Genomic DNA, 20,826 nt, shown 5'->3' on the forward strand with positions numbered 1-20,826 from the left:
AGAACAATGTTGTATCCTCACCACCAGCCACCCATTGCTGGCTCTGGAACCATCAGTTAAGGCAAAGTAGAAGATACAAGTGATAAAAACCAACTCTAAACAATGAGACTAACCTGCTTAATATTTAACAGCACTGTTTGCATTGCTAATATGTGGAATGTTTCTTGGAAGGTGGGGGTACAAGAGGATTGTCTGTTTTGAAGAAAAAAAATCAGAAAAATAAATAAAAAGAAAAACCGCATCTAGTCCAGCATCCTGTTCTCACTGTGCCCAACCAGATTCAACAAAAAGCCCACAAGAAGGATGTGATTTTGATAGCCCTCTTCTCAATGGTTCCCACTGCAATGGAGGTAGAGAACGATGGCAATGTGTTGTGGCTGGAAAGATCAACTGAAATCCTGGATTGAAAGTCAAGTAGCCCACTCTGAACACCCACAGCTATTTTGAAGAGAAAAAAATGGGGACAGCGTATCTGTTGATCTGTCTGACAGAAAAGGAACATACAATCATTTCTTTTAACTTTGTTTTGCAGAGGAATTAAGAAGCCAAGATCAAAAGTGTCAGAGTGGGAGAGACGCGTTGTGGGAAGTTGAGGAAATGCTAACACTTTTGTCTCATTTTTCATTCTTATTAAAATAATTAGGGGGCCTGAGGCATATCACAAATTATTTGCTAATTCAAGCTTCAGGGGAACAGGGGGTGTATCCAAGCCAATTGTGGGGCCATTAGGGGATCCAGTCAAAAGAGTATAAAAGGGTTCCCTGGGCTGAGATATCTCAACAGCTTCCCTGAACTTCATCTCCTTCTCTCCATTTCTACTCTTCTGAGACTTTGGTAAGTCACTTGTTCACTTGGTAGAGCATGAGGCTCTTAGCCTCAGGATCGTGGATTCGAGCCCCACACTGGGCAAAAAGATTCCTGGATTGGTTGAGCTAGATTACCTTCTTGGTCCCTTTCAACTCTACCATTCTATGAGTCTACGCTGGGATCTTGCATTTGTATGATTCTTGCACTGATCAGAATTCCAACTCTTTTATTCTGTGAGGTGGATAGCTCTCCCCAGGGGTGCCAAATTGAATAAAATATGGGGGGCAGGTAAGCACGCCTACACCATTTGAATGGCAATGCTAATCAACTTGGGGGGAAGGCAGCCCACTCAAATATTTTATGGGCTCGCCAAAGGGACCTTCAACCAGGAATCTTAATCCTTCATGTTGTTGGTTGGCTTCTTTTCTGTATCTATCTTATGAAATCATGTATTTAGCTGTCTTATACTGAGTTAGACTCTTGGTCCATCCAAATTAGTATCGTCTACAATGACCAGCTGTGACTCTCCAAAGTTTCAAGGAGGGAGCATTTACCAGCTCAACCTGGAACTGAACCTGGGACTTTCTGCATGCAAACCATGCATCCTGCCACTGAGCAATGACCCTATGACCTTTCCCATAGAAACAAAGAAAGAGCCTGGACTTCAAGGCTCTGTCTAAAGCACTGACTTAAATAGAAGCATATGAAGTTGACCTGTACCGTGTCAGACCACTGGACCCCTAGTTCAGTATTGTCTACACTGACTAGAAGCTGCTCTACAGGACTTCAGGCAAGGGACATTCCCTGACGTTCCTGGGACCATGAGGGATAAGATTTAGGACCCACAATAGAGAGAAAGGTTGTAGTGGACAATACAAAATCCATGAATTAGTGCTTAATGTTTGTTGAATAACAGAAAACAGCTGATTTTCAATCAAGGAGAAAGGAAGATGGTTTAAGTTGGGGAAAATGGGAATGGGGGAAATATCCTATCACCTCTGACAGATCCCCTGCATTCCCCATTGAAGTGATGTACCCACACTTATTTTTTCCCTTGGTGTGTTTCAGACTCACCTGCATCCAACAATGGTTGACTGTGGTCCATCCTGTGCTGTCCCATCCTGTGCTTCCACCCCCACTGTTGGGTTTGGCTCAGCAGGAGGTCTTGGCTATGGTGGTCTCGGCTATGGATTGGGAGGTCTTGGCTATGGAAATGGAGGATTCGGTTACGGATATGGTGGTCTTGGCTATGGATATGGAGGTGCTGAAAGAGCAGCCAACCTCGGAGTCCTGTCAGGAGTCATCCCATCCTGCATCAACCAAGTCCCACCAGCAGAAGTTGTGATCCAGCCACCTGCCTGCGTTGTGACCATCCCAGGGCCCATCCTCTCTGCCAGCTGTGAGCCTGTGGCTGTTGGAGGCAACACTCCATGTGCTGTTGGTGGTTCCGGGATCGTAGGAGGCTATGGCTATGGGGGCTTGGGCTTGGGGTCTGGCCTCCTTGGAAGCTCTGGAGGTTTCGGCTATGGTTTGGGCTACGGGAGGGGAAGGAAGTTCGGGCGTCGTTTTAGCATCTGTGCATAGGCCAATTAAACCTGAGAAGCATATTATGAACTGATAATCAGAGAGCTTGATACAGATCCATTGGGCATGGTTCAAAAGAGCTTAATCCCAGAAACCACTGCTGAAGTTGAACCTTCTTCATCCCCCACCTCTTCGCTTTGAAGTCTAGAAAACTAAGATGCTTATATGCTAAATTTCTTCTGTATTTCTCATACAGCTATCAATGTCATTTCTTGAATCTTTTCAATAAAGCTTTTGGCGCATTACAGTAACGCATGTGTGCTGGTTTTTGTAACACTTGGCCTCAGTTACACACAGCAAGCCGTCCAGCTGACTGAAGTAATTTTTGTCTAAATTAAAACTAGAATGTGTCTCAAGGCATGTTTGCCAACAAAAAATTGACAGATGTTTGGAGGTTTTATACTTCAACTTTAAGAGATTCTGTGCTGGTAGGAAGCTATGGCTATGGGTCAGGTCTCCTTGGAAGCAATTTTGGTGGCTACCTTGGAGGTCTGAGGAGGGGTGGGCTCTTTGGAAGGAAATCCCTGCTGGGATGTTGCGGTAGTATGTGCTTTGAGATATATTGAACTCTTGAAGAACATATGTGTGATGATGCCAGGAATGACCCTGAATGGGTGAAGATGATGCAGTGTCTTGTCCTGGGACCATCAGAGAAGCCAACGTCGTTTGCATGAATTCCAGCTGCGTTTCCTTCCTCCTTCTTTCCCCCTTGAAAGTATTTAATCCATGAATGAGTTCAGGGCTACATTGTACTAAATGCGCCTTTGCCTTGTTCATTTCTGCTATCTGTACACTTGCCTATTTGCAGTAGAATTCCACAAATAAATCCTTCTTTTTGTGCTGAGTCTTCCAACATCTGGCATTCATTCCCTTTGGAACATCTCTGGTTTATATATCTAGATTACTGGGCTTTGTGGTGGTGGTGGGTAATGACTCAAGCTGATCTCTCCTGACTTCTTAAAAGTGTGGCTTGATGGAATTTAAACAGATAGCAGCTACTTACCATTTTATCTACACAAGCACACATTTATTTACAAGTTGCATTTGGGGGCACTGCCCTTACCATGACATTAGAGCAGGCCTTCTAAATAAGGCCAAAGCTCCATTTACTCAAAGACTCGGCTCTCACAGTAGACAACTAGTTGTCCCATTAAGTCCACTTGTAGGGACCAATGGCTTCAAGTTACAAGAAAGGAGATTCTGACTAAACATTCAAGTTGGATGGCCATCTGCCATGGATGCTTTAGCTGAGATTCCTGCATTGCAGGAGGTTGGAGGAGAAGAAGAAGAAGAAGAAGAAGAAGAAGAAGAAGAAGAAGAAGAAGAAGAATTTGGACTTGATATCCTGCCTTTCACTCCCCTTAAGGAGTTTCGAAGCAGCTAACAATCTCCTTTCCCTTCGTCCCCCAAACAAACACTCTGTGAGGTGAGTGAGGCTGAGAGACTTCTGATAAGTGTGACTGGCCCAAGGTCACCCAGCAGCTGCATATGGAGGAGTGGGGATGCGAACCCGGTTCACCAGATGTTGAGTCCACCGCTCTTTCAACTCAACTATATATATATATATATATATATAATATTTCCAAGCATTTATTATCATATACATTGTTTTAATATACAAAGTTTCTTCTTGAATTCCCACCCCTCCTTTCCTTAAGAATGGATAGGTTTGATCTTCTTGCAGTCCATGGGTCTCTCAAGAGTCTCCTCCAGCACAATCCTCTCTTAGCAACATCCAAGTTGATGGCCATCTCTTTAATTGTTGTAGGAGGGAATACCATTATTCAAATATATTCTGTGTGAAGTCCCTCCCCTCTGGGTCCTAAATAGTTCAACAGTCAGTTCTAGTCTTATGAGAGAAGGAGACAAGCAAGGTAGCTTTCATGTCATGAACCACAAACAAACCAAACTATTATATGAGAGAAGCCCAAGGGTTAAATGTTTATGGGATTGGTGTTTTGCTCAGATATGTGTGTGCAATATGATTCAGCTAAGGTCATTAAAACATATTACTGAAAGAAAATAATTGATATGGCAGATATCCATATTGTTTCTATAAATTTATGAGGGCTGGGGGATGCCATCAAGTGATGGAGGGTCTCTGACTGTACTAGAAGGCAGAGGCCCTACATTATTTTTTTTCTACAACAGACACCCCATGTGACCACTACTCATAGATTATTATCCCACTTCTACTTTGGTAGTAACTGTATGGCAGCTGGATACAGTGGTACCTCGGATTACATACGCTTCAGGTTACATATGCTTCAGGTTACAGTCTCCGCTAACCCAGAAATAGTGCTTCAGGTTAAGAACTTTGCTTCAGGATAAGAACAGAAATCGTGCTCTGGTGGCGTGGTAGCAGCAGGAGGCCCCATTAGCTAAAGTGGTGCTTCAGGTTAAAAACAGTTTCAGGTTAAGTACAGACCTCCGGAACGAATTAAGTAATTAACCCGAGGTACCACTGTATAGGTATTCCAGAGGGGTGACCATATTTATATCTCGATCATTTCACTTTCAGGTACAAAAATAAAAACCAAGACAGAGAAGAAAATATTTTTGTGGCTGGGGAACTATACAATCATCCCCTTACTTTCTCATCTGTTTATGAGTAATAATCCACCCCCTTTATAGCTCAAATGCTTAGGTGTTTGCATGCATATATATATATATATATATATATATATATATATATGCAGGTTTTGGTGTCCTCGGGTGTCTTCCCGTGTAAAAGTTGGGGTGTCTAGGCGACGTTTCGACGAGGTCTCACTCGTCATCTTCAGGCTGGTGCTTTCGGCTTCTTGTTACTGGAACAGAGAAAATCTACGAAAGCAAATATCTCACCTCTACGGGGAGGAAACCTTCAAGCTCTGTTCCAGTAACAAGAAGCCGAAAGCACCAGCCTGAAGATGACGAGTGAGACCTCGTCGAAACGTCGCCTAGACACCCCAACTTTTACACGGGAAGACACCCGAGGACACCAAAACCTGCATTCCTGTACCCGTGAAAATCTACGAAAGCAAATATATATATATATATATATATATATATATAATATTGGTGAGACTATATTTTCTTGGAATTTGAATGTTATTTATAAGAAACTTGCTCTCAACAGAATTTCCAGCACATCACATGACCAGTAATCTGGAAAGAAGGGTATGCTCCCATTTTTGAACAGATGCAATTTAGTGGATGTGTGGCATTTTCTGAATTGGACAGCTGTAGAATATATTTCTATTTCTTCCAAGATTCAGTTATTCTAAGAAATTGCAAATATTCCAGTCTTTATATTGGCATTAAATATATATAATTTGAAGCTATAATCCTTTCAGATCATCCCCCTACCACAGTCATGTTGCAAATTCAAGATCACATCACCCCTGAACCTATTTGGCAGTTGGACCCATCCCTGTTATACCATGATATCTCAGAGGAGGCAAACCAAATGGCTATAACAAATTATTTCAATAGGAATGTCTCACGTGGTGTCCAACACAGTATTCTTGGGGATGTCTGAGGCATTTGTATTGTGGATGAGACAAAGAAATTGAGCTCTCTTCCAAAGACACAAATCATGGCAGAATGCAAGATTTGGAATTAAAGCAGAAAGGAGCTGGGCCCAACCATATGTATGCCAAAATAATTGTCAAAAGAAAATAACTAGAGGCTCTCACATTACACAAAATTGCTAAATTAATACTGTTCTTAAAACAGAACTATTATGAGGCAGGGGATAGAAACATTAAATTAATAGCAATTATTCCAGCTGTAAGCAAACTTAAATCTCACATTATTGCTATGCATCAAGCAAATGTCCAATTGATGTATGACCCCAAAGAAATCAATATCCTTTTTTTTGCAAGCTACTATTTAAAGTTATATTGATAATAAATAAATAAATAAATAAATTTTATTTATATCCTGCCCTCCCCAGCCTTAGCCGGGCTCAGGGCGGCTAACAACAATCAAATAATCCAACATTCTAAAAACATTTCATTACAAAAAATAATTAAAATCAAATTGATGGCAACCGTTAAGCAAAATTCTGTGCAGTTTGCCAGAGAAGGGAGTCAGGCTGCACCCTGACCAAAGGCCTGGTGGAACAGCTCTGTCTTGCAGGCCCTGCGGAAAGATGTCAGGTCCCGCAGGGCCCTAGTCTTTTGTGACAGAGCGTTCCACCAGATTGGAGCCGCAGCCGACAAAGCCCTGGCTCTAGTTGAGGCCAGCCTAACCTCTCTGAGACCTGGGACCTTCAAGATGTTTTTATTTGCAGACCGTAAGTTCCTCTGTGGGACATACCAGGAGAGGCAGTCCCGTAGGTACGAGGGTCCTAGGCCGTGTAGGGCTTTGAAGGTTAAAACCAGCACCTTAAACCTGATCCTGTACTCCACCGGGAGCCAGTGCAGCTGGTATAGTAACCGGATGAATGTGATCTCACAGCGAAGACCCCATAAGGAGTCTCGCCGCAGCATTCTGCACCCGCTGGAGTTTCTGGGTCAGTCTCAAGGGCAGCCCCACGTAGAGCGAGTTACAATAATCCAGTCTGGAGGTGACTGTCGCGTGGATCACAGTGGCTAGGTCAGGGCAAGAGAGATAAGGAGCCAACTGCTTAGCTTGGGGGAGATGAAAAAATGCTGCCTTTGTTATAGCTGTAATCTGCGCCTCCATAGAGAGGAAGGTATCAAAGATTACACCCAAACTCTTAATGGACGGTGCTGGCACTAATTACACCCCCGCAAGAGATGGGAGTTGCCCCATCAATCCCATATTGTCCCGTCCCAGCCAGAGGACCTTTGTCTTCAAAGGATTTAACTTCAACCGGCTCCCATGTAACCATCCAGCCACAGCTTCCAGACATCTGGTCAGTGTGTCTGGGGCCGAGTCAGGATGGCCATCCATCAACAGATAGAGTTGGGTGTCATCGGCATACTGATGGCAACCCAGCCCAAAACTCCGGACAAGCTGGGTGAGGGGGCGCATAAAGATGTTTAAAAGCATCGGGGAGAGTATCGCACCCTGAGGCACTCCACACACCAAGGAGTGGCGCGATGACAATTCCCCCCAAGTGCCACCCTCTGTCCCCGACCAGAGAGAAACGAGTGCAGCCACTGAAGGACTGTGCCCTGGATCCCCACGTCGGCAAGGCGGTGGTCCAGGAGTTTGTGATGGACCATGTCGAAGGCTGCTGACAGGTCTAGAAGAATCAGCAGCCCCGACCCGCCTCGATCCAGCTGCCTGCGGAGATCATCTGTTAGGGCGACCAGAGCTGTCTCGGTCCCATGACCAGCGCGGAAGCCGGACTGGAATGGATCCAGAGCCGATGTTTCATCCAGAAACCTGCCAAGCTGTTCAGCAACCACTCTGAATCACCTTACCCAGGAATGGAAGATTCGAAACCGGGCGGTAATTGGATAGATCTAAGGGATCTAATGATGTTTTCTTTAAGAGCGGGCGCACCACTGCCTACTTCAATTTCCCTGGGAATATCCCGGTGCCAAGGGACAAATTGATGATATCCCCCAGGGGGGCCCGCACCTCGTCTGGACACCCTCTAATCAGCCAAGATGGGTACTGGTCGAGAGTACAGGTGGTGGGCTTTCCAGCTCGGAGGAGTCTTTCCACATCGGCTGGGGATATCCGGTCAAAGTAGTCCAATACTGGACCCGAGGACAGTCGAGGGGCCTCCAGTTCCTTTATTGTATCCAAATTGGCAGGGAGGTCATGGCGGAGCAACAGGACCTTCTCCGCAAAAAAGCTCACAAATGCCTCACAACTGTGTGTCAAATTGTTATTTAAATTTGGCTGTCCTTCAAGGACGTTAAAGACCTAATTATACTAAATAATTGCGCCGGGCAAGAGCTAGCGGATGCAATGGAGGCCATGAAGTAAGACTTCTTAGAGCCCTTCACCTCCATCTCATAGGTTTTCATAAAAGCCCTATAAGATGTTCTTGAGGCTCCATCACGGGCACCCTGCCATACTCACTGTAGCCGTCCGAGGTCCCGCTTCATTTTCCGAAGCTCCTCGGTAAACCAGGGAGCCCGGTGTCTGTGGGGTCGCAGAGGGCACTTAGGTACGATCTCATCGATGTCTGCCAGGAGCTGGATATTCCAGCCCTCAACAAGCTCAGTCAATGAGTCACCAGGGGGAGCAAGGTCCCGCAAGGCTTGACGGAATCTATCAGGGTCCATCAGCCTCTGCAGGCGAGCCCAAATTGGCTCGCCACCTAAGCAGGGTGGGGGTGGAAAGTCAATCCTGGCTTTCAGAGCATAGTGATCAGACCATGGCACCTTCATCGAAGGAGACATGATCACTTCTATACCGGCGCCAAAGATCAAATCCAGCGTGCGGCCTGCTTGATGTGTGGGGCCCGAAACAAACTGGGAGAGCCCTAGTGTCGTCATGGAAGACACCAGGTCCAGAGCCTGTGAGGAGGGAGTGGCATCAGCATGGATGTTGAAGTCCCCCAATACCAATAGGTTAGGGAACTCCAAGGCCCAGCCGGCCACAGCCTCCAGCAGGCCTGACAGGGTGGCTGCTGGTGCGCTAGGTGGCCGGTACACCAGCCAGACAGCCAAGCTCACCTCAGAGCCCCACACTAGGCCAACACATTCAATGCCGGGGATCGATGGCGATGGTAGAGCCCCGAAAGAACAATATTCCCAGATTAATAATGCCATCCCTCCCCCCAGCCCACAGTCCGTGACTGGTGGAGGACGGAGAAACCCAGGGGCACCATCTCTCGTAAGGTAACAGTTTCCCCTTCGTGCACCCAGGTCTCCGTCACACAAGCCAGGTCGACCCACTGCGAGGTAATCACACTCCAAAGGGAAGATATTACTTACACTAATTACCAATGAAGCCAATTTTTGCAGCCAATTGACCCTACCTATAGAGAAGATTTAAATTAGGAAATTTCAGGAGAAGAAAATGAATATGCTACACAAAAGCTGGAAAAACGATAGAGCCCTGGGTCATCCATCATTTTTTTTATATTATATTATTTTGTGAGGAGGCAAAATCCCTGATACTTAGCTAGCATTCTGCATCATAATCATTCCCAAGTCAGGGCATGGTCAGGAGGATGCAGATTCTTATTGACCCATAACCCTCTTAAATAGACCCCCCAAAAAGTTCGCATTTATTTTATTTCATGTTATTTATAGATCTACGATGTGAGGTATTTGATTGCCCTGAATAGCATTGTTTTAAGATAGTTCTAGTTTATGGCCCTGGATTTACATTTTTAAGACCGGTAAAAAACCCAAAAAAACTACAGTGGTACCTCACAAGACGAATGCCTCGCAAGACGAAAAACTCACAAGATGAAAGAGTTTTTTGTTTTTTGAGTTGCTTCGCAAGACGAATTTCCCTATGGGCTTGCTTCGCAAGAGGAAAACGTCTTGCGCCTTTTTCTTAAAACCGTCAATGCATTTCCTATGGGAAACCGTGCTTCGCAAGACGAAAAATTCACAAGACGAAAAAACTCGCAGAACGAATTAATTTCGTCTTGCGAGGCACCACTGTGTAAACCAAGGATTTTGCATCAAATTCAGCTAATATTCTATATTGAAATACTGCGAAGGCTGAAACAGGGATATCTGTTGCCTCCCTTTCTCATTGGAGACACTCACTGAAGCAATATGGAATAATCCAAACCTTCATGGCTGGTGAGGGGAGGGTGGTGAATGGGGGTGGTGACTAGAGTGTCAAAGTAGGACCTGGGAAACCAAGAGTTAAATCCCCACTTGGCCATGAAGCTCACACACCTCTGCACACATTCCAGCTTCTCAATATCCTTCTTAAATTGTGGCATCCAGAACTGGACACAGTATTCCAGGTGTGGTCAGACCAAGGCTGCATAGAGTGGTACTATTACTTCCTTTGATCTGGACACTAGACTTCTGTTGATGCAGCCTAGAATAGCAATAGCTTCTTTTTTGTGTGTCTTTTTCCCCCCTGTTTCATCACACTGTTGACTCATGTTAAGCTTGTGGTCCACCAAGACTCCTAAACCCTTTTTACATGTACAGTGGTACCTCTGGTTACGAACTTAATTCTTAGCTCCAGTTTCAAGGCAAGTTTTCCCCCTGAATGAATAACTATTCATGGCACTCTGAAGGACGACGCTGCACTCGTGTTGAAAAAGAGGGAAATGTGAATTTTATCAAGATGACTATATCTTAATTTATTTCCACATATAAGTAAAGCATTCAGGGTGCTAGAATGGAGGGCTCCCCCCCCCACCCCAGTTTTAATATGGGCCAAGGGTGCTTCAGATACCTGAAGTCCTGAACAGCTTGCTATGAAGAACTGAGGCTCAGTGTTCAAAAACCAAGACACAAACATTCTAAGAATGAAGAAGCTTTATTGAAAAGTTCGAGGAAATGGTACATAGAGTTGTACAAGAAGCAAGGAAGACGAACAGTGTGGAAGGATCTTATTCTTCTCTACTTTAAAAGAAAAGGGGGTGATTTTTCAGCCATGGTTATTTAGTTATTCAGCACTTGAATATCAGTCCAGGATATGCTTCTCAGGTTTAATGGGCCTATGAACAGATGCTAAAACGACGCCCAAACTTCCTTCCCCTCCCGTAACCCAAACCATAGCCAAAGCCCCCAGAGCTTCCAAGGAGACCAGACCCAAAGCCCAAGCCCCCATAGCCTCCTACGATCCCGGAACCACCAACGGCACATGGAGTGTTGCCTCCAACAGCCACAGGCTCACAGCTGGCAGAGAGGATGGGCCCTGGGATGGTCACAACGGCGGCAGGTGGCTGGATCACAACTTCTGCTGGTGGGACTTGGTTGATGCAGGATGGGATGACTCCTGACAGGACTCCAAGGTTGGCTGCTCTTTCAGCACCTCCATATCCATAGCCAAGACCACCATATCCGTAACCGAATCCTCCATTTCCATAGCCAAGACCTCCCAATCCATAGCCGAGACCACCATAGCCAAGACCTCCTGCTGATCCAAACCCAACAGTGGGGGTGGAAGCACAGGATGGGACAGCGCAGGATGGACCACAGTCAACCATTGTTGGATGGAGGTGAGTCTGGAAGCAAAAACACCAAGGGAGAAAATAAGTGTGGGTACATCACTTCAATGGGGGTGGACCACAGTCAACTCTGGCTGAAGAATCTAAAGTATACAACTGAAGAACTGAGTTGAATACGGAGCATGAAAACCAAAGAGGATCAAATAATTATAAAACCTGAGATATAGGGTACATCAAAGGGAGTCAGTGTGTAGTTTTTTCTGATGTTGCAGACTTCAACTCCCATCAGACCCAAGCAGCATGAACAACAGAGAAGGGTGATGAGACTATAGGAACCTCACGATAACTACTGAGTGAGAACTACACCCCTGTGGTAGATGCTGTAGAAAAATAAGAAAATACTCATAGATATTGGAAGGATGATTCAGTGGTGGTGCTCTGAATTTTAAATAGCATGCTATGTCTACAATACTATCAAAAACAATTTTTTTAACAGACTGGAGCACAATAAACCATTTTCTAGCAAGGTGGGAATGAGAAAGGAAGGAAGGAAGGAAGGAAGGAAGGAGAGAGAGAGAGAGAGAGAGAGAGAGAGAGAAGCTGCAATCCTTTATCTATTTACCTGGGAGTAAGCATCTGTGAACACAACAGGGCTTACTTATCAGTAAAATGAAGATATTAGAGAAGTGTGCCTGTGTGCATGTGAGCACCTTTCTGTTTATCCCTGACTGTGTTTAAATTACATTCAGGGAGACAATGGAAAGCTGGTGGTGCCTTCCAAACATCACAATTCTCCCTAACGAAGTTAGAGTTCATTAATATGAATTTCCCACCTTAGCCTTCCTAAATGTAAGATGGCAGAGCCAGCTTCTAACTCTCATCCGCCTCAGCCCGCATGTCAAATGGTCGAGGACGATGGGAGTTATGGCTCAACAACATGTGCAAGTTCCCTCTTTCTCCTTTTTTTTCCCCTAGACAAGTGTCCCAACAGCCAGGGATCACATATTAAATATACTTACAGAGGGTAACGTAGGGTTGGGGAACCTGTGGCCCTCCAGTTGTTCAGTATCCCAAGTCACCTTAGGCATCATTCCTAATGGTCAGGGATGATGTGAGCAACATCTCAAGGACCACAGGATAGCCATCCCTGTCCTAACTGGAAAGTCCATCTAGCCTATCCTTTGACAACTCTGGGAATATTCCACCTAGAAAATAGACTTACCTGCTTCTTTGAGAAGATGAAGTAAAGATGGAAGAGTCAGATGGAGTTGTTGGAGGAACTGAAGGAAGTCTGAGCTTTTATACAGTTCAGCCAGCCTCCCCAGTGCCTCTTTCCAGCTAATCATTGTTGGCAATTGTTCTTTCATGTGCAAAAAAATAATAATACTTAAAAAATCAGTTTACGAAGCACAAAGAGGGAGGCCACAAAATTAAACTGTGGTAACAGTGCAGCATAATCATGACACCTATTCCTTTGTGCCTCCCTTCCTTTTAATTTTGCTGACCTCGAGTCAAATAGCTCCAGTTTGTCTGATGTTTCAAAGCAGAAACACCCAGAGGGAGGAGATGGAGATCATCAAAGCTCTTTCATCAGCACCGGGGTCTGTAGGACATCATCAAAGCTTTTTGCATATGCATACAGGATTCTGAGACATCTCCAGTAACAGTGGAAAACAGTGTCTTTGAATGCCACAGGTACATCAGAAGAGTCCTGCTGAACAAGGCCAAAAAGCCCATCAAATACGACATCCCTTTCTCTCTCTTGCCCACCAGATCCCTTACCAAAATGCTAGCAAGCCAGACCTGAGTCCAGCAATATCAACACCAGTTGGAGGGAGAGAGTTGGAAAGAGCTATGTCCCCCATGCTTTCCTTCTGGGATAACCAAGAAGCATCTCGTTGTCTACTGTAGGAAACAAGATGCTAGAGGATATAGCTCTTTGGTTTGAGCCAACTGCAATGATCTTTCTTTATATTCTTATCTTCACTTGCACTCATCCTGGCATGTCAGAGATGTTTCCTTCAGCCCAGCAAAGTTTAGGGTTAATCTGAAGTGGTGTACTTCAGAGCAGGAGCAGTCCTTATTTGAAAATAAGAGAAGCAGTAGTGTATGTTTGTATGTGTTTAAGAGATGTAGATACCCCTCCCATAAACACATAATAATAATAATAATAATAATAATAATAATAATAATAATAATATCCTGCCCTCCCTGGCCAAAGCCGGGCTCAGAGTGGCTAACAACAGGTAAAAATAGCACAGTGTACATAAAATTGCACAGTCAATTAATTAAAATACATTCTAGAATCAATTAAGAATCAAATTAATGGCAACCATCGGGTTAGAGTTCTATGAAGATTACAGAAGGAGAGAGGGGGTCAGACTGTGCCTTGGCCAAAGACCTGGCAGAACAGCTCTGTCTTGCAGGCCATGTGGAACAATGTCAAGTCCCGCAGGACCCTAGACTCTTGTGACAGAGCGTTCCACCAGATCGGGGCCACGGCCGAGAAAGCCCTGGTGAAAAATCCAAGGCAGTGCTCGACAGCTCTCTTTGGCTTCCACAACCCAACCCTACTAAGGGAATTGCAGGATGGGAGGAAAAGGTACTTCAGCGCCAATAACCTCTTCCTCTGGGAATCAGTTGCATTGCAGATCCCAGACGCTGTTACGAAATTTGCTTCTTGGAACCAAGTCCAAGCCAGAAATATAAAACGAGTAAAGATTTGAAATCAAAAGAAAATGGCGACACTTTTCTTTTTAAAAATGGCTTTTAAAAGGAATTAAAACTTTCATATTGGGAAGCCATGAAATGTATTCAAAGGCTGCAACTGAAAACAAAATCATTTAAAGGCAGAAAATCACACACAAGCATAGCTGGATGGTGGTGACAGGTTGGTGGGTTTTACCTAAGAAAGTCATTCTCAGGTTACATCCATCAAAATCAATTGTGATGACTGACTTGCTGGTTGCTTTCAACAGGTCTACTATCAGCATGACTTTAGTTGGAAATAACTAGCATTTCTGCAAAAATCTAACAAGGGAGGTAGATGGATAGCTACAGATCTTTACGGAAGGCACCATCTCATCTATGTGTCCATTTGCTCTTGCATATCGATGGGTCAGACGAGGACAGGGTGATTTCAAAGTTGAATATAGAAACAGATGAGTATTGATGGCTTTTGTTAATCTTGCCTTGTGTTAGCTGCTTTGACATAACAACTTACAGGCAGTTTAGAAATTCACAAAATCACAGGCGTCTAGTAATGTAAGTGAATTTGATATCTGATTTGGGACAGGTGTCTGGTGTGGAATCTGTTGCCCCTCCAGATGTCTCTGGATCAAAAGTATCATCATCCTTGCCTTCAATACCTTCATTACCTCATTTTCAGGAGAGGGGACTTCAAGTTATTGTGAACATTTGCAAACTCTTGCCAATCAGCTGGGAAGCCCACAAGACGGTCATGATTTCACTAGCACTTGCCCCAAACTTTGATTCCCAGCTACTGGTAAACAGAAGCATATTGTATCTGGCCGTGGAGGCAGAAAACAATGGCAATATTTTGTGCATGGGATGTTCAGCTGAAATCCTAAGTATGGAAGTCAAATAACCTATTGAGCCTATTTCCAGCTACTGCACATCTTTTAAGAGAATGAATGGGGCAGGGTATCTGTTGATCTATCTATCAGTATGAAACATGCAGAAGCCTCTTGTTGTTGCTGCTGTTCTCCATTCCTTCCTCTTACATTGGAGGCAGAAAACAAGAGTTTTGTTCACACTAAAGGTTTTAACCTCTGGGGAAAACTCTGGAAAAGTGATCTGAAGTTCACAGCATGTTATTCTTTGAAGGAGAACAACTTGAAAATGATTTACTCTGAGTAGGCAAAGATGCATAAGACTGAATCAGATAAGTGCTGGAGATGCAAAGAGGTTGAGGGAACGTTCTTTCATATGTGGCGGACTTGTAAAAGGGTAAAAGAGTATTGGGAAATGATCCATAATGAATTGAAAAACATATTTAAAAGTACTCCCCCCCCCCAAACCAGAGTCCTTTCTGTTGGGGATAATTCAGACTGAAATTCCCAGGTGTCAAAACACGTTATTTATATGCCACTACTGCGGCCCATGTTTTGTTAGCCCCAAAATGGAAAACTAACAAGGTCCCAACCAAAGAAGAATGGCAACTTAAGTTGGCAGAATATGTGCAGCTTGCAGACTTAGCATATAGAATAAGAGAACAAGAAAAGCATATGTTTAGAGAAGATTGGAAAAAGTTTATTGAATATATGGGAAATAACAGTGGACAGGTGAAAATGCTGGCAGCATTAAGATAAATTCAACAGTGTAAATAAGTTATGATGGATGTAATAATGGAATACTGAATGGTATAGTTTCTATAAAATATGCAGGGATTTATGATATGTAAAATGAATCATAGAATGGAAGAGAAGAGAAAAATGGAAGTCATTGATATCTTAAGGATGTAAAAATTGAGGACTTTAAATTGTAGAGCAGAAAATTTAATAAACATTAGGTTAAGGTAAAGGGACCCCTGACCGCTAAGTCCAGTCGCGGATGACTCTGGGGTTGTGTGCTCATCTCACTCTAGAGGCCGAGGGAGCCGGCGTTCGTCTGCAGACAGCTTCCGGGTCATGTGGCCAGCATGACTAAGCCGCTTCTGGTGAACCAGAGCAGCGCATGGAAATGCCGTTTACCTTCCCGCCGGAGTGGTACCTATTTATCTACTTGCACTTTGACATGCTAGGTAGGCACAAGCAGAAACCGAGCAATGGGAGCTCACCCCATCGCAGGGATTCAAACCGCCAACCTTCTGGTCGGCAAGCTAAGCTCTAGGCAAAGAAAACAAGAGTTTTGTTCTGTGCATGGACTGATCAACTGAAATCCTATGTCTGACAGTATCACAAGCTGCTGAGAAGATAACCAGCTACTTCAGCTACTTTAGAGAGATTGAATAGGGACAGGGTATCTGCTGATCTGTCTGAAAGCATGGAACATGCAAGCAATTTTATGTTTCATTAAATTTGTTTAGCAGAAGAATGAAAATGCAAAGATCAAAAGTGTCAGAAAGGGCAAGGCGCATTGTGGGGAGCTGAGGAAATGCTAACGATTTTGCATCATTTTTCTTTCTTATTAAAGTAATTAGGGGGCATGAGATGTTTCAGAAACAGTTTGCTAATTAAAGCCTTGGGGTGAAGGGGGTGTATCCCAGCTACCTCTGGGGCCATCAGGGGACACAGCCAAAATAGTATAAAAGGGCTCCTTGGGCTGAGATATCTCAACAGCTTCACTTGGCTTGATCTACTTCTCTCCATTTCTACTCCTTGGAAACTTTGGTAAGTCAAGTCTACCTATATATGTTAGAATGTTGTCTTTAAATGATTCTTGAACTTTCAAGTGGTTCAGATTTCTGAACTCCAAGAGAACACCAAAATTCTATTAATCTTTGAGATGTGTAGATCTTGCACTAAGAAATTGAATTACTTAATGTATTCGGCTGGTTTCTTTGCGTTTGTATCTGTGTATACACAGTCTTCTGAAAACTGGAAGCTGCCTTCTCCCAGGTTGTAGTGTTAGCCTGTTGAGCTCAGTATTACCTACAATGACCACCAGTAAAAATCCAGGATTTCTGTTCAGATTCTGTCCCTGCCCAGCTGCACCCAGCCCATGACATTCTGCATGCAGAGGAGATGTTCTCCCAGTTAACTACAGCCTCTCCCCCTGCCCACCACCCATCTTATAGTATTTGAAACGTGCTTTCAGAAGTAGGTATCTCTGTTTTCTTGGGAAGCTGGGATTCTGCGTCCCATTCTACCACACATCGTGCAAATCCAGCATTTATCATTACTGTGAGCAAAACTGTGGGATAACTAGCCTCATATGCTTAAGTCTTTTTAATTCATGAAGGGGTTAAGACCATAGAGTAAGCTGTCTTGCCAGGGTTAGCTCACCTTCAGAGGGGTTAGATAATCAAGGTTTTGTTCTCTCCCGGTCTAACTGAGAAGTTCAGCAAGTGAAGACGCTAAGCTGGTTGATCCAGCTTTGCCGCATGACTTACACAAGCCAATCTTGAGTTCCCGTAAAAAATAATTAGGAACTTTCATCATGCTGCAATTAAGCCCAGTACTGCCTGTGCAACTTGTCTGACTGATGAGTGGAAAAGCACATGAAACTGACCTTTGAAGGGTTTGTAAGTAAACCAATTTTAAAATTGCCAGCCGTGTGCTCTTTTCCTATGTTCAGGAAGGAGGGAAGTTTTGGAACATGCAAGGGTATGTTTTAAAGGTATAACAGTTTTTATGTCCATGATTTATTTCCAGGAATTGTCTTTTATACCTATTTTTTTTTCATTGAACCAAAAAAATTATAGCACTCATCACTCTCTATGGTTGGATACATGTGCCAATGCTCAATGGAATCCTTTTCATATTTCACCAATCATGTAACCTTCATGGGGACTGACACCAGAGGGCACCACAGACTAATATTAATGTGTTTTTTGTGGAACAAAATTTCATGGAAGATCTGTGCTTAAAAAGCAGGGTGTTGGTCCATCTAACTCAGTATTGTGTACAGTATATCTTGTGGGTTTTTTTATGAAATCAAGTATTTAGCTGCCTTGTACTGAGTCAGAATCTTGGTCCATATAGCTTGGTATTGTCTTCAATGACCAGCTGTGACTCTCCAGACCAGGTTTCAAAGAGGGAGCATTTCCCAGCTCAACCTGGAGATTCCTGGGACTGAACTTGAGACTTTCTGCATGCAAAACATATGTCCTTCCCCCAGAAAGTGATGGTCCTTCCCCTACAAAGAAAGAGCTCAGACCTCATGGCTCTAACCTTCCTGGAATTACCAGGGACTGGATTTAGGACCCACAAGGAAGAGAAGAGCTGTAGTGATGATGTAGAGGACAATACAGAATCCATGATTTAGGGCTTAATGTTTGACGAATAATGGAAGACAGGTGATTTTCATTCAGGAAAGATGGTATGAGTTGGGTGAAATGGAAATAAGGGAAATATCCTAATATATCAGGCAGAACCCCTGCACTAGTCATTGAAGTGATGTACCCCACACTTATTTTCTCCCTTGGTGTTTTTGCTTTCAGACTCACCTCCACCCAACAATGGTTGACTGTGGTCCATCCTGTGCTGTCCCATCCTGTGCTTCCACCCCCACTGTTGGGTTTGGATCAGCAGGAGGTCTTGGCTATGGTGGTCTCGGCTATGGATTGGGAGGTCTCGGCTATGGAAATAGAGGATTCGGCTACGGATTTGGTGGTCTCGGCTATGGCTATGGAGGTGCTGAAAGAGCAGCCAACCTCGGAGTCCTGGCAGGAGTTGCTCCATCCTGCATCAACCAGATCCCACCAGCAGAGGTCGTGATCCAGCCACCTGCCTCCGTTGTGACCATCCCAGGGCCCATCCTCTCTGCCAGCTGTGAGCCTGTGGCTGTTGGAGGCAACACTCCATGTGCCGTTGGTGGTTCCGGGATCGTAGGAGGCTATGGCTATGGGGGCTTGGGGTCTGGCCTCCTTGGAAGCTCTGGAGGTTTCGGCTATGGTTTGGGTTACGGGAGGGGAAGGAAGTTCGGGCGTCGTTTTAGCATCTGTGCATAGGCCAATTAAACCTGAGAAGCATATTGTGAACTGATAATCAGAGAGCTTGATACAGATCCATTGGGCATGGTTCAAAAGAGCTTAATCCCAGAAACCACCGCTGAAGTTGAACCTTCTTCATCCCCCACCTCTTCGCTTTGAAGTCTAGAAAACTAAGATGCTTATATGCTAAATTTCTTCTGTATTTCTCATACAGCTATCAATGTCATTTCTTGAATCTTTTCAATAAAGCTTTTGGCGCATTACGGTAACCCATGTGTGTTGGTTTTTGTAACACTTGGCCTCAGTTCCTCACAGCAAGCTGTCCAGCTGACTGAAGCGACTTTTTGTCTAAATTAAAACTGGAATGTGTCTCAAGGCATGTTTGCCAACAAAAAACTGACAGATGTTTGGAGGTTTTATGCTTCAACTTTAAGAGACTGTGTGCTGGTAGGAAGCTATGGCTATGGGTCAGGTCTCCTTGGAAGCAATTTTGGTGGGTACCTTGGAGGTCTGAGGAGGGGTGGGCTCTTTGGAAGGAAATCCCTGCTGGGATGTTGCGGTAGTATTTCAGAATGTTAAATGTCAGTTCTTGGTGAATTTTGCTTGTTGCAGCACAATACATTTTTATGCTGAGACTGATAGGTGGGCTTTGATTTGAGATAAGTAGAATGGTAGTCTCTCACACTGGCACATTCTTGGAGTATGCTGGCCTAGGGAGACCCTGAATTATTTGATAAATGCAGAACCTTTCATTTGTCCCTATTGAAACTCATTTTGCTAATTCGAGCCCAGCTCTCCAATCTGTTACAGTCATTTTGAATCCTGATTGTGTCTTCAGTGGTGTTACCTACCCCTCCCTATTTGGTGCCATCTGCACATCTGATGAGCATCCACTCAGTTCCTTCATCCAAGTCATTTATAAAGACACTGAACAACAACACAACCTTCTTGACACATATAATCCAAAAATAGTTGCCACACATTATAGAAAAGATGGGGGTTAGAATTCTCCTTGGTCTCACAATCTGGCACATCAGATTTTCAGCCACAGCAATTGTCCAAGCTCTCGAATACCATGCACTGCCAAGCCCAAGGCAGTGCACCATCACATGACTATTTCCATGTGTGCCACTATGAGGAGAAACATAAAGAGTACTTTATGAGCAATTGTTGGAGAAGACATGCCCTTTATTCCAAGCAAAGCAAGTTGTTGGGTAGGTTCATTTTGTATATTAAACTCAGTTCTTTAAATTCCGGAATCCAAAATGGATAAGAAGATTTGAAAAACCCCTACATATGTACAGTACTAAGATCCAGTACTAAGATTGATGTCACCGCTGGTATCATGTGGGAAATACAGAAAAGGGTAAGAGACCAGCTATGTAAGAGTTTCAAGAAGAAGAAGAGTTTGGATTTGATATCCCACTTTATCACTACCCGAAGGAGTCTCAAAGCAGCTAACATTCTCCTTTCCCTTCCTCCCCCACAACAAACAGTCTGTGAGGTGAGTGGGGCTGAGAGACTTCAGAGAAGTGTGACTTGCCCAAGGTCACCCAGCAGCTGCATGAGGAGGAGCGGAGACGCGAACCCTGTTCACCAGATTACGAGTCTACCGCTCTTAAGCACTACACCACACCGGCTCCATTGCTTGGAGGATTACATATACGGGGGTTGGTTTTGCTCCCTGCAGTTTTCTTGAAATTGTCAGGAGGTGAAAATCATGTCCACTGTCCTCCTAGAAGGTCTAAAACCTTTTTGGGATTCAGGAAGGGTAACCTCAGATGTTGTTAGGAGATGGTTTGCTAAGATTCTTCAA

At 44.2% G+C, this 20,826-nt stretch overlaps 3 protein-coding genes across 3 annotated transcripts; 2 read left to right on the plus strand and 1 right to left on the minus strand.

Moving 5' to 3' along the window:
* The first annotated feature begins 754 nt into the window (after positions 1-754).
* LOC310666186 (uncharacterized protein) lies at positions 755-2,642 on the plus strand. Its single transcript, XM_083416862.1, has 2 exons — positions 755-834; positions 1,876-2,642. The coding sequence occupies exon 2, from the start codon at positions 1,894-1,896 to the stop codon at positions 2,389-2,391; it is 498 nt and encodes a 165-aa protein (XP_083272988.1). The 5' UTR covers positions 755-834; positions 1,876-1,893; the 3' UTR covers positions 2,392-2,642.
* An 8,100-nt stretch (positions 2,643-10,742) lies between these two features.
* On the minus strand, positions 10,743-12,703 carry LOC310666191 (uncharacterized protein). Its single transcript, XM_083416867.1, has 2 exons — positions 12,618-12,703; positions 10,743-11,452 (listed from the first exon to the last, which is right to left on the minus strand). The coding sequence occupies exon 2, from the start codon at positions 11,432-11,434 to the stop codon at positions 10,943-10,945; it is 492 nt and encodes a 163-aa protein (XP_083272993.1). The 5' UTR covers positions 11,435-11,452; positions 12,618-12,703; the 3' UTR covers positions 10,743-10,942.
* Positions 12,704-16,684: 3,981 nt separating this feature from the next.
* On the plus strand, positions 16,685-19,273 carry LOC310666190 (uncharacterized protein). Its single transcript, XM_083416866.1, has 2 exons — positions 16,685-16,746; positions 18,519-19,273. Exon 2 carries the CDS (start codon positions 18,537-18,539, stop codon positions 19,026-19,028), a length of 492 nt encoding a protein of 163 aa, XP_083272992.1. The 5' UTR covers positions 16,685-16,746; positions 18,519-18,536; the 3' UTR covers positions 19,029-19,273.
* The last annotated feature ends 1,553 nt before the right edge of the window (positions 19,274-20,826 follow it).

This window comes from Podarcis tiliguerta (assembly GCF_965153285.1).
Source record: "Podarcis tiliguerta genome assembly, chromosome: 16".
Taxonomy (NCBI): domain Eukaryota; kingdom Metazoa; phylum Chordata; class Lepidosauria; order Squamata; family Lacertidae; genus Podarcis; species Podarcis tiliguerta.

Excerpts from the sequence above, each read along its gene's own strand:
- LOC310666186 (XM_083416862.1), top strand. The coding sequence starts at position 1,894 with ATGGTTGACTGTGGTCCATCCTGTGCTGTCCCATCCTGTGCTTCCACC.
- LOC310666190 (XM_083416866.1), top strand. The coding sequence starts at position 18,537 with ATGGTTGACTGTGGTCCATCCTGTGCTGTCCCATCCTGTGCTTCCACC.
- LOC310666191 (XM_083416867.1), bottom strand. The coding sequence starts at position 11,434 with ATGGTTGACTGTGGTCCATCCTGCGCTGTCCCATCCTGTGCTTCCACC.